At 41.5% G+C, this 13,211-nt stretch overlaps 1 protein-coding gene and 2 non-coding genes across 3 annotated transcripts in view; all 3 read left to right on the top strand.

The window, feature by feature from the left end:
• Positions 1–13,211, top strand: part of DOCK11 (dedicator of cytokinesis 11) — a gene marked incomplete at its 5' end in the record, with an annotated part of 155,565 nt that overhangs the window by 89,978 nt on the left and 52,376 nt on the right. The window contains 5 exons of the mRNA XM_040467960.1: positions 1,997–2,063; positions 3,880–3,927; positions 5,436–5,578; positions 6,952–7,067; positions 10,095–10,232. Of these exons, the coding sequence (XP_040323894.1) occupies positions 1,997–2,063; positions 3,880–3,927; positions 5,436–5,578; positions 6,952–7,067; positions 10,095–10,232 (512 nt within the window). The remainder of the gene's footprint in view (positions 1–1,996; positions 2,064–3,879; positions 3,928–5,435; positions 5,579–6,951; positions 7,068–10,094; positions 10,233–13,211) is intronic.
• On the top strand, positions 2,774–2,846 carry TRNAQ-CUG (transfer RNA glutamine (anticodon CUG)). The gene has a single exon. It is a non-coding gene; the product is annotated as a tRNA-Gln (tRNA).
• TRNAK-CUU (transfer RNA lysine (anticodon CUU)) lies at positions 5,129–5,201 on the top strand. Its single transcript has one exon. It is a non-coding gene; the product is annotated as a tRNA-Lys (tRNA).

Raw genomic sequence — 13,211 nt, forward strand, 5'->3', positions numbered from 1 at the left:
GGCACAGGGCTGGCACAGGGGTGGCTCACGGCTGGACAGAAAGTTCTGGTGTTCCGGTGGAAAGGGGGCACCAGACTTTCGGTGGGAAAATCTGGTGCACGGGAGCGGGAAGATGGCGCCTCCACGCTGCCCCTTTGAGGAGAGGCCGGAAACCCAGTGGCTTCTGGGTTATCTGCGCTTCTGTGAGCGGAGACGCAACCAAACGCAGGAAGCGGGGGAGACCGGAAGTCACTGCTGGGATTTTTTTTTTTAAACAAATCTAATTTGACCTTATTTTAGCATTTTTATTCTTGAGGATCCGTGTTTTGTAATCACTGGAAACTGTCAATACTCATGGTCTTAAAAACAGTTGGAACTAAAGGCAAAATCCCTACGTTCCTCCCTCCTCCACCCCCCTCCCCATAGCCGACAGGGCCAAGTCTTCCATCCCTATCTTGCCCAGGTTGTAGCTGGGCTGGCAGTTTTGTCGTTTGCCGCTTTGGCCACAACCTATACGATTTTTACGTTGAGAAGAAGAGCTAGGGCACTATTACAGCTGAGTAGCCTAGAAAAGGAATGGAGAGGGGCACCTGCCTGGCTCAGTGGTAGGTAGAGCTTTGCCGCTCTTGATCTCGGGGTTGTGTTTCCAGCCCCACCTTGGGTGTAGGGATTACTTAAAAATAAAATCTAAAAAAAATAACAATAAAAAATAAAGGAGAGTTAAGTGGCGGCAGCCTTTCGTCTCCTCCTCCCCCTCTTCCCCCTCTTCCCCTTCTTCCCCCTCTTCCTCCTCTTCCTCCTCTTCCTCCTCCTCCTTCTTCTCCTTCTTCTTCTTCTTCTTCTTCTTCCTCTTCCTCTTTCTCTTCTTCCTCTTCCTCTTCTTCCTCCTCCTCCTCTTCTTCTTCTTCTTCTTCTTCTTCTTCTTCTTCTTCTTCTTCCCCTTCCCTTTCCCCTCCCCCTTCCCCCCCTTTTTTTAAAATCTCCCTAAGTAGCTCTTTGGAAGTAAAGAAAGCAGGCCAAAAGAGAAGTATATGCGATAGGTTGTAGGGAGTTTTATATCTGAAACAGTTTGGTATATGTGCGTGGACATATGGTTAAAAGATAAACAGCATATTTTTAAGAGTTTATTTGAGCAGAAGTTGACTAGAATCAGGTAGCATTCAATCTAGCAGATAAAATTCCTGAGGAACTATACAAAATGAAAGCCTTTTATAGGCGAAAGGGAGCTGAAACAAGAAAGTTTACACAAGGAAAGAAAATGGGTTGGTTATTGCAAAGTCACTTTTTTTTTTAGGGGATGCTAGGGCTCCATCAGACAGATTGCCTTACTAGTGCTGACCAGATGATTCCTAATTGACCAGTTTAAGACTCCATTCCTGGGAGAGCCCAAACTGTTATTGTCTTGGTTTGGTGATGTGGGGCTTAGCATAAGCAACTCCATTTTCAGCCTGTTTTTTTTTTTTTTTTAACTGTGTGTGTGTGTGTGTGTGTGTGTGTGTGTGTGTGTGTATTTACATATTACCAGGACTTCAGAGTTTATAATGCAAAGACAAAGAGGAAGAAAAAAATCTCTCTCCCAAAGCTTAAAGTTCTCAAACTTTTTGGTTCACAGAGCCCTCTGAGTAGCAGGCAAAGGTATTTGACCTTCCCTTGGAGAAAATACACATAAGTACACCCCGGTGCAGAAAATCTGAAGAAGTCCATTAAAAACCCTAGCTCTGCTTCCCTTCCTCTGTCTCAGGAATGATATGAAGATGAGTATCGGCTGTACAGAAGAATATTTACAAAGCAAATAAAAATAATCGTTAGAAGAGTTACAGATTAAGCAATACATTTGGGATTCTTTCAAACAAATACAGTGTGTGCATTGGGCAATGAGATGGGAGGGAAGGCTCTAGATGAAACAGCTGGCTGTGGGTGGATGGTTGTTGAAGCTACGTTGTTGGTACTTTGGGGTGCACTGTACTCATTGCCCTACTGATTTCAAGATCCACCACCTTGTTTATTTCATTTTCAGATACTCTCTTAACTTACTGGAATAAAGTATCTCCTCAGGAGCTCATAAACATTCTCATACTTCTAGAGTAAGTCCTGTTCATTTATTTTCATAAATTTTCTCCTTATTCGGGGGATAAAATAATAACCTTTGTTTCCCAACAGCTTAATTGCTAATAATGTAGGAAATACGCGACTCTTTTGGCAACATCAAAGCTAGCAGTACAGGCTCTTCACACAGATAGGAGAAAACATGGCGGTGGAATGCTTACGCCACCATAGAAATTAGCTAAGAGATAGACCGTCTTTCAGCCCAGCAGCAGTCTTTCTGTGATCTGGAAGAGTAGAGATGGCCTCAGCTGTCCGAAAGCATTCATTTGGAGTAGATGCTGGCTTAAGGGAGCAGCTTCAGTGACTGGAATTTGGAATTTGTACTCTTCTGTAGAGCTGAGTAATTCTACCAACGTCAGAACCGTGTGTGTATGTATATATACATATATGTATGTACATATGTTACGTTATATATATTACATGTATATATTCGTATACGTATGTGTTATGTTGTATATTATATGTATGTATACATACATGTGTATATATCGTATCATATATATTATATGTATATACGTATATAATGCATTTCCATTCCAAAGCTGTTGGGGGAAAATTCAGTCTTGCTTCCTAGTTCAAGGTGGGAAGTTGCCCTAGATTGTTTGCTGAGCTATTTGTACATCCTTACTCAACGCTAAAAGAAAAATTAGAATGAATCAGAAGAAATTTTCAAACAGCACACAGGGGCACCTGGCTGGCCCAGTCGGTAGAGCATGTGACTCTGGATCTCAGGGTCATGGGTTCGAGCCCCACGCTGGGCATAGAGCTTACTTTAAAAATAAATAAGTAGCGCACCTAAGTGATGTTTTTAGGTGCATGTCTTTCAAAACAAAGAGAGGATAATCCATGCACGTTTATTAAAGGCTTTCAGAATTTTGCAGAAGATGTCAGCAAACAAAATGGTAGTTAAGGTTTTTGAAAAAACTATACTGGGGCACCTGGGTGGCTCAGTCGCTTAAGCGTCCGACTCTTGATTTCCGCTCGGGTCATGATCTCACAGTTTGTGAGGTCGAGCCCTGCGTTGGGCTCTCGCTCCCAAGCTGTCAGCGTGGAGCCTGCTTGGGATTCTCTCTCCCTCCCTCTCTCTCTGCCTCTCCCCTGCTCGCGCATGCTGTCTCTCTCGCTCTCTCTCTCAAGATAAATAAACATTAAAAAAAAACCATACTGAAACATTTACTAATGAAAATATATGATGTTGGGGGGTTGCTTTCAGAAAAATACAGGAAGTAGGGAGAGTGGGGGGAGAGCAGGGACACGTCCAGAGTAGAGGTTAAACAAGAATGGCCATAAGTTAATAACCGTTGGAGCTGGTGGGTGCTGGGTATGTGCGAGTTCAGTATGCTGTCCTCCCAACTTACGTATGTGTTTGAGATTTTAAATAATAGAAAGTATTCTAGTGTCATTATAAAAATATACCATTTGCTCCAATTTTTAGGGCTTAAGAAGCTTCTCCTTAGGTATTAATGGCTATGCCAGAGATCTTTGCTATGAAACGTTAACAGAGCACAATGTAGAATCATCACTTACATTGACAGGTTTTTAAAATGTCATTAGAATTGTATGTGAAGGCATGGAGCTTTTTGGTGCTAATGTAGTTGTAGCAAACAAATCTAGAAAGATACAGTATCACAAGCCCACAAGTAGTTATGTGTACATGTCTGTATACCAAAACATATTATTGTAATATGGTTTAAATGGGCCACTCTTTGTAACACCCGGGTTTTCAGCTATGATGTCTTAAAATGTAAAGCGTGGTAGTATCTTACTAACGTGCTATTTTTTTTTTCCTTCTAGAGTATGTTTGTTTCACTTTAGGTATATGGGGAAAAGAAACATAGCAAGGTAATTCCCACTGCAATTTCCACTTTTTTCCTTCTATTCCAACAGAGGGCAGTCTTGATCATACCATGTAAAACCTAGATTGTTCATTTTGAGTTCACATGAAGGTGCCCATGATGTATTGAATATATCTCAACTCAAAGTGTAAATTAAACTAATGCGAACTGATACATTTTTTAAGTTTTCCAAAGGGTAGTGGTTAGCCCGATACGCAGAGTTTCTGTTCTAATTCCTAGAACAGATGCTTGTCTTTCCTGGAAGAGGTGAGAACGGGCTTAGATCCAGGAGAAGGCAGGAAATCATGAAGTGGGAACAGCTATAAGGTCTGTACTTATAGCAACAACCTGTTAATATTGACTTCAGCTACTAAGGTAAATAGAAATCCCCAACAGTGATTGGGACGTGCATTCTATGTTAGTTATTTTCTTTTTTTTTGTTACCTAAGTCTTAATGAGATAAATACTTTAGAAAATGTTTGAGGGACCCTAAGGAAAAGATTACTTATTCCAATAAGATGTATTTTAGAGGTAGAGTTAAGAAGCTCAAACAGAGTTCTTTCTTTTTAAAAAAATTCACATTCCATGGCACTTCCAAAAACTACAGAGGCACTTTGGATGGAGTTTATTGCTAACTTTCGGGAACATCCTAATAGTAGGTAATTCAGGTGACAGTTTCCACTGTCTTTCCTGGTAACTTGGAGCTGGCATGGTAACTACCACCATGAGCTTTCACCTCTAAGATTCTGCCAGTTCTCACAGTTTACTAGAGGACAGTCAAACTCCTTTTCTTTCTTAGTTCCCCTATGACCCAGCTGTAGTTGTTTTTGTTTTTGTTTTGGTTTTTTTAACGGAATCTTAAAACTGAAGGAAAACAAAAATTGGCACATCCATCAATAGACATGTTTACAGAGTAAAAATTCCTGATCCAGATTGAACTCCAGTCCAGAAACAGAGTAGATTGGCCTTCATTCTCGCACACCTAACCCCAGGAACTCTCCCCACCTCATTTCAATTCTGAGTATCCCCTCTCACTGTTTTCTCGGACTTCTGCCCTTCCTCACCTTTTGGGAAAAGACGGAATCTTACTGCAGTGTTGGCTAGTTGACTCTGAGGTTTCCGAGAAGGAGGGAAGTAAGAAACTTTTTTTCTAAATGCTTTAATTATATGCTCATAGTAAAAGCTCTTTTAAATACACTTCAAGGGGTACCTGGCTGGCTCAGTCGGTAGAGCATGTGACTCTTGATCTCAGGATTGTGAGTTCGAGCCCCACGTTGGGTATAGCAATTACTTAAAAATAAGATCTTTAAAAAATAAAATAAATAAATACACATTAAAACTCCATACAGTTTCCAGTGATGATGCCTCATTTAAGCCAAGTAATAGTTGATAGAATATTGAACATAGTACACTCTTTATGTGGAAACCTAATCAGTTATTAGTTTAAAAAAAAAAATCGAACAATGAGATCTATTATTAGAGTACTCCCTTTCCTAACTTTAAAATTTATTTTAGGGTGCATGATGCCTGGCTGTCAAAGCACTTTGGGATAGACCGAAAATCACAAACCATGCCAGCCCTTCGAAACAGATCAGGAGTAATGCAGGCCCGGCTTCAGCATCTTAGTAGCCTGGAAAGTTCATTTACACTTAATCACAGTAAGTAAAAACGTGGGTAGGATACCCGTTTGAAATACACATGTAATGCGATTTAACCTTACAGCAATTCTAGCTTAAATCACCAGCACGACTGGAAATGACTTTACATTCGTGGATATATTTGCATACCTCTGTGATTAGGTACAATCCTTTCATCATACCTGGATATCTAATAAAACATGCATGGATTTCCAGCGATTTTAGGTAATGGTGAAAAACCACCGTTAGTTCAGTATTAAAGAAATGAGCTTTTTCCCACTGAATTGCTGTTCTCATCACATTATTTTACACTGGATATCCTTCATTCCTATTGTTAAACTTCAATGCAAATAGTGGCATCTTTTTTTTTTTAAGAATTTTTTTTTAAGTTTATTTATTTATTTTGAGAGAGAGAGAGAGCATGAGCAGGGGAGGGGCAGAGAGAGGGAGGGAGAGAAGGAGAATCCCAAGCAGGCTCTGCACTGTCAGCGTGGAAAATGGCATCTTAATATAATAGTATATGTAATATCTGTTTAGTATATAGAATGTCCGTTCATTCAGTGATTTTTCAGGGATTACACATACTGAGCTGACTGCAGAAATCAAAGAACTGTAAATACTATTTTGACAAAGGTATATTTCACACGTGTTGGAATGTTGACGAGGAGAATCCGACCAGGAGAGAAATGTTGCCCCATCTGGGGAAGCCGGAGGGTTCTGTAAATAGAAGTGATCCTCTGAAGAGCAAATATTAATAAGTCAAAGAGAAAACTTTCATTTCCATACAGTCCTCTGGAGGTCACAGAAAAGGAAGCCAGCAACACTGGCTTCGTAATAAGGACTAATAATAAAAACAAATATCCTGAGCAGATGGAACCTGAGCTAATAATAGACTCAAGACCTTTAAAAAAAAAAAAATGCAAGTTTTACAGCCTTCAGCTTTGCTCTCATCGCTTGTAAAAACATTATGGACCTACTTCCTTCAGTTGGCCCGGATGCTTTGTTTTCCTTCTGATTTAGAAACAACGGTAGGAGGCTGTATGTGATGTAGCTGATTGTCTATTTCTCATTTTTGCGCACATAATTTCCTGTGTCATTCCTAGTTACATCACCGCAGTTCGTCACTGAAATCGTGTCTCCGAAGAAGGGGGCACGCAATTTGGTGTTGCAGAGCTCTGGATATGGAGCTGAAGTTAGAATTGGCACAGTTGACGAAGCAGGAGCGTATTTGATTAAGGGATAAATACAGCAAGACTCGTTAGGTCTGCAGGCGTCAAGAGCGTCTTTTCTTCTCGCTTGTCTCTCTCTGAGTCTTCGGGGGGAGCAAGAAGCATTCAAAACTGGCACGCGCGTCTCTGCGTTGGGCAGTTTTCATTTACTTTTTTTAATCTTAGGTTCTGCGACCACCGAAGCGGATATTTTCCATCAGGCCCTTCTTGAAGGCAACACTGCTACCGAAGTGTCCCTGACAGTACTAGATACCGTCTCGTTTTTCACCCAGTGCTTCAAGGTAAAAATGAAAAGTTAGAATTCAGTTGGTGTCAAGGAACAGTCTGGAAACTTGCGTGACAGACCTTGTTTGCCCGGCTCCTGCGTGACCTTGGGAATTCACAGAGACTCACTTTCCCCTGGCCGTAGAGGGAGGGGTTGGGGCTGATTTGCCCTTTAGCTTCCTTCTGCCGCTTAAATTCTGCTGTTTGATTTTTGTGTGTTTCACAACCGCTTTCCATCACACTTTTATGAAGAATATGTCCAGTCATTTTTAGCTCGGCTTGGGATTGAGTCGGTTTGCCCAAATACCCAGCACGGTGAGGTGCTCTGCCAGGGCTGGGTGATGTCCAGGCAGGCTGGCTGGCTTTCCTAGCCAGGCGCCTTGTGCTTTTTCTCAGATGTCCGCCTCTCAATACAAATCGTCGTTACTGGGATTTTACAAAAGGAGAAGGTTAAAAGCAGTGATCTTGCAGGGTTGTGGAGGGAGTAAAATGAGATAATGACTAGGAGAGTGCTTTGAAGAGTAAAAATGACCTAACTGTAACATAATGTAACTTTAGTGGGAGAACTCAAAATTGAAAAATCTTGCCTGCTTTCCCCTGAGTTACACAGACCGATACTTTTCTTCCCTCTTCTTTCTGTAATTCAGTTCATGGCTTCAGCCCTCCAGATTGATTATGGAAGCCTGGCCTGGGCTTTTCAGGTCAGGGATTGTGATCCTTGAAAATGGAACGATTATGATCCTTGAAAATGGAATTAGATACTAATAAGACATAGGCTACAGAATTTCTTTATCAAGGATTAGGTTTGTTCTGATTTAAAATGCAGATACTTCTTATTTGACAAACATGTCTTGGCCCAGAGGTCAGGCACCATCTTAAGCACTTTACAACTATTAACTTACTTTTTTTTTTTTTTTTCCTATTTATTTATTTATTTATTTATTTATATATGAAATTTATTGTCAAATTGGTTTCCATACAACACCCAGTGCTCATCCCAAAAGGTGCCCTCCTCAATACCCATCACCCACCCTCTCCTCCCTCCCACCCCCCATCAACCCTCAGTTTGCTCTCAGTTCTCAACAGTCTCTTATGCTTTGGCTCTCTCCCACTCTAACCTCTTTTTTTTTTTTTTTTCCTTCCCCTCCCCCATGGGTTCCTGTTAAGTTTCTCAGGATCCACATAAGAGTGAAACCATATGGTATCTGTCTTTCTCTGTATGGCTTATTTCACTTAGCATCACACTCTCCAGTTCCATCCACGTTGCTACAAAAGGCCATATTTCATTTTTTCTCATTGCCACGTAGTATTCCATAGTGTATATAAACCACAATTTCTTTATCCATTCATCAGTTGATGGACATTTAGGCTCTTTCCATAATTTGGCTATTGTTGAGAGTGCTGCTATGAACATTGGGGTACATTACTTGCACTGTTAACTTACTTTTTTATTGTGGGGCCAGGGGCGGGAAAGGGGAGTGATTGCAAATGAGATCCAGGGTGGGGTTTTTTTTGAGGTGATGAGAACGCACTAAAATTGGATCGTGACGGTTGAACAGCCCTGTAAATTTCCTAAAAATAATTAAGTCATGTATGTAAGATAGGTCAGTTTTATGGGGCATAAACTATAACCCAGTAAACTCAAACATACAAACACGAACCCGCTTTTACTCCTTAGAATAGCTCTATGATGTAGACAGTTATTATTCCCCTTTTAATGTTTATTTATTTTTGAGACAGAGAGAGACAGAGTATGAATGGGGGAGGGTCAGAGAGAGGGAGACACAGAATCTGAAGCAGGCTCCAGGCTCTGAGCTGTCAGCACAGAGCCGGACGCGGGGCTTGAATTCACAGACCGCGAGATCATGACCTGAGCCGAAGTCGGACGCTCAACCGACTGAGCCACCCAGGCGCCCCATTATTCCCCTTTTAAAATGAGGAAACTGGGGCTCACGGGGAAAGTGATGTCGCCTAGCTGATCAGTGGCAGACTCAGGATTCAGATCCAGGCCAGTCCTCACAAGAATCCGTGCTTCTAACCACTACACCCTGCCTCGAAGTAGTGCACTAAGGAAAGAACCAGAAAAGTCTTATTAATTCAGGGATTCTGGCTCCTGATGTCACCATCAGTTAGCTCTGTCACCATTTGGTATATTATTTTGTGTTTTTTGTTGTTACTTTGGGTCAAATTGTAACTCCCTAATTCGTTTCTTCAGGGATGGTCGGCCTAGAGAAGTCAGCCAATGCTTTAAAAAAAAAAAAAAGAAAAAAAGGTTCACAAACCCGTAGCTACTGCTCTACAGTTTGGTGTTTCTTTTCTGCCTCTGTTTGCGAGGAGTAAACATTTTACATAGTCTGTTCAGTTGTCGTGCCCCTTATGATCTCTCTTCCTGAGGTTTGTCCCCGGTAGCCAAATACATCTTCTACTAAACATACTTTTAAAAGTAAATTAGATAATAGACTTTTAAAATAGAAATGATATTGTCCAGTATTCTTACATTATTTAGTCTTCCCCGAAGAAATACAAAGCCTGGTTGCCTTGTGTCCATTTTTAATTTACTGATTTCTTCATTGAGAAGCAGTATGGTTAATACTGCGTAATAGTAATAGGTTAAGAGGGGCGCCTGGCTATTTCATTCTGTGGAGCACGCAACTCTTGACCTCGAGGTTGTGGGTTCAAGCCCCACGTTGGGTGTAGAGATGACTTAAAAAGAATAAAATCTTTGAAAAAAAAATATTAACAGGTTCACAGAAAATATTCTTCCCGTACTAGTTCTGTATTTGCAGTGCTACATTGGAAAAATCCTTTTTTTTCATCTGTTTGAAATGGCGGAATTAAGTGTAAACGTAGTTTGTGTGGTATTTTAGGATTTCCAACTTGAAAGACAGCACAAATGTCTCTAAGTTGTATTAAGCTTTTTCTTTTTCTGAAACTTTCAAGCAGTGGCTTGATAAACAGGTGTAAGTAAAGTTCGCTCTCTCATTGGGGGACGGGCAGCATAAACTATTTCTGCAAAGTGTATTTTCGTTGTTGTTGTTTTGCAGAGTCAGCTTTTAAATAATGATGGCCACAACCCATTAATGAAAAAAGTATTTGATATCCACCTGGCTTTTCTTAAAAATGGACAGTCTGAAGTGTCACTGAAACATGTTTTTGCCTCACTGCGAGCTTTCATCAGTAAGGTAAGGAGAAAAGCTTTATAGCTGCTGGCGGGCTCCATCTGCCGCATGAAAGAAAGACGGCAACGGTGATCGTTGCAAGGACATCTACAAGCCTCAGATAATGAAGCTCTGAAGTACAGAATAGCGAAATACACAAAGAGGACCCACCCAAAACCCCTTAAAATCTGAACGTGCTTTTTGCTTTTTTGTTTTAATTTAAATTTTAATTAATTTACTTCAAAACTTTTTTTAATGTTTACTTATTTCTGAGAGAGAGCCACAGTGCGAGCAGGGGAGGGGAAGGGAGAGAGGGAGACACAGAATCCGAAGCAGGCTCCAGGCTCCGAGCTGTCAGCAAAGAGCCTGCGCGGGGCTCGAACCTGAACCCACAAACCGCGAGGTCATGACCTGAGCCGAAGATGGACGCTTAACCAACTGAGCCGCCCAGGTACCCCTATTTATTTTTTTGAGAGAGAGAAACCGTGTGTGCCCATGCACGTGTGGGGGAAGCGCAGAGGGAGAGAGAGAGGGAGAGAATCTTAAGCAGGCTCCACACTGGGCACGGATCCCGGCGCGGGGCTCCATTTCAAAACTGCGAGACCATGAGCTGAGCCCAAAATCAAGATCAGATGCTTAACCGACTAAGCCGCCCAGGCACCCCCATGCTTTTTGCGTTTTATTTCACCTTGTCATTCCTTCCCGTTTTCAGCAGGCCCCTTTGAAAAGTATTGTTTTCAAATTACCAACTTTGCCAGTGTTTCTTCTGGTTTGCTTCTTTTGAAACCATTCTCGAGACGCTGAGGATCTAGAAGTTCTCAGTGCACTTACGTCCAAGCACGCGGAAAGCAGAGACCAAGTTTTATAGCCTTTATAGGTCTATGCGTTCAGATGAATGAATTCTGCCTTTCCGTGCTAATTGTGTCTGCAGGCTTTACATTTTCAGGCTGCTTACCTCATCTCAACAAAAACCTCAGACCAGGCTTTTAGGAATAAATACGACGGAAAGAGTTAGCAAAAAATTGATTTCTTGTCTGTTTTTGGTAGCTTGTAAACATAATAAAAAGCATCATAAACCAGGATGGAGTTAAAATTATGGAAAGGCACAGCCTAGGCTTCCACTCTGGTATGTAAAACTCCAACAAGACCAAGAAATTCAATTAGTTGATTTGTGTAGTGGAACAGCTAAGCATGGAACACTTTTTTTGCCATCATTCTTTGTCTGGAAGCTTATTGCGTTTAGTTGATGGAGAACTTAGGTGGATTTGAAGGTTGTTTTTTAATTGCCACTCCTTAATATAATTTTTGAATAAAGAAGTATCCGGAGAATTGAGTTCAACAGAAGCACATTATAAGGAACTAAGGGGAGAAAAAAAAGAAAAGAAAGAAACTAAGGGGAAGAGATTCAGAAATATTTCATTGACCAAACAGTTACTGGATAGGTACTTACTGGTGTTGGATACTTTGTCAGGGATACAGTCTAAGGGCTTATTGTCCAGTAGAGGGAAACACACACACACACACACACACACACACGAATGAATACCATTAGAATAAAAGAAGTCTATATAGGGAACCGAGGGCTGGCTGGAGGAGGAGAAATGTTCTAATTTGGCAGAAGTTTCCCCGTAGCAGTAGCGATAGAACTTAGTATGGACTGAGCAAGAGAGGAGACTGAAGAGGTAAATGGGGACCAGATGGTTATGTACTCATCCTAGGGATTAGACTTCCTCTTTTAGGCATCGGGAAGCATGGGACCAACACAAAAAGATTTGTGTTAAGAGCAGATCGGTGCCAATGGGGAAAAACTCTCTCAAAAGTAGTGTGGACGGTGGATTGGTGGCAGTACTAAATAAAGGTGGGAAGAAGACTTACTACAGTAAGCTAGGAAAGAGATGAGGACCTAAATTAAGGCAGAGATGGAGAGCCAGAGGCAGACATAAAACATGGGAAGGAAATGGAATTGATAGGATTTGGTCATCAGCTCACCGATTGGATGGTGGAGTAGGGTGGGTGATGTGAAACATAGAGAAAAAACTACATTTGGGGTAAAAGCTCATGAGTTCTGTTTTGTTTTAGGCCATCCAGTTAGAGCTGTTAGGACTGGCAGTTGGATATATGGATCTTTGCTCTGGAGAGTGATCTGGGTTAGAGAGCTAGACTTGGAGTCGTCCGTCCATCCATCCATCCATCCATCCATCCATCCATCCTGTATTTACCAAACACCTTCTCTCGGTCTGGCCCTGTACTAGGTACTAGAGATACAGTGGTGGAGATACAAAAGAAACATAGTCTGCTCTCATGAAGCTTTTAGTCTAGTGAAATAAACAAGTGAATTAACTGGTAATTATAAGTTCTAGGAAGGAACGGAAGGTGCTAAGATAGAGAATAAGGATTTGTGGGAGATCCCTTACTTTAGATAGGCTTATCCCTTTTAAAATGAGACCTGAAATACAAAAAGGGGCCAGCTGTTTGAAAAGCTCAAGGAAGAACACTCTAGGGAGAAGGACATGCATAGGCAAAGGCCCAGAAGCTCTGGGAACTGAAAGGCCCAGTTTCACTGGAACATAGTGAACTAGGGAGATCAGCAGCATAAGAGTGGTAATTGAAGCCATGGGAGTGGTTTAATTTCCCCTGGAGAACATGTAGAGGAAGAACCCTCCCCCAACCTCCCCCCCACACACACACACACAAAGGTCAAGAGCACTACATGGGAGAAAAACAACATGGAAGGGGCTGGAAAAGAACTCAATGGAGATGAGAGGGGAACAGTCACAGAAGTAGGAAGAAAGGCAAAAAAGGAGGATATCCTGGAAGCCAAAGGAGAAAAAAGTTTCAACGTTATTATGAGGTATGGAGCCGTCTAATAAGGTAAGGAGGAAAGGAAATCCATTGGGATTGGCAGTTAGGAGGTCATTGATGATTTTGGCCATTGCCCACTCAAAGAAGTGTGATGGAGGTAGAAACTAATGATAGGGGATTAATTACACTACTCCCATGCCC

The sequence above is a fragment of the Herpailurus yagouaroundi genome, unplaced genomic scaffold, assembly GCF_014898765.1.
Source record: "Herpailurus yagouaroundi ecotype Mexico unplaced genomic scaffold, PumYag 67641, whole genome shotgun sequence".
NCBI classification, from domain to species: Eukaryota; Metazoa; Chordata; class Mammalia; order Carnivora; family Felidae; genus Herpailurus; species Herpailurus yagouaroundi.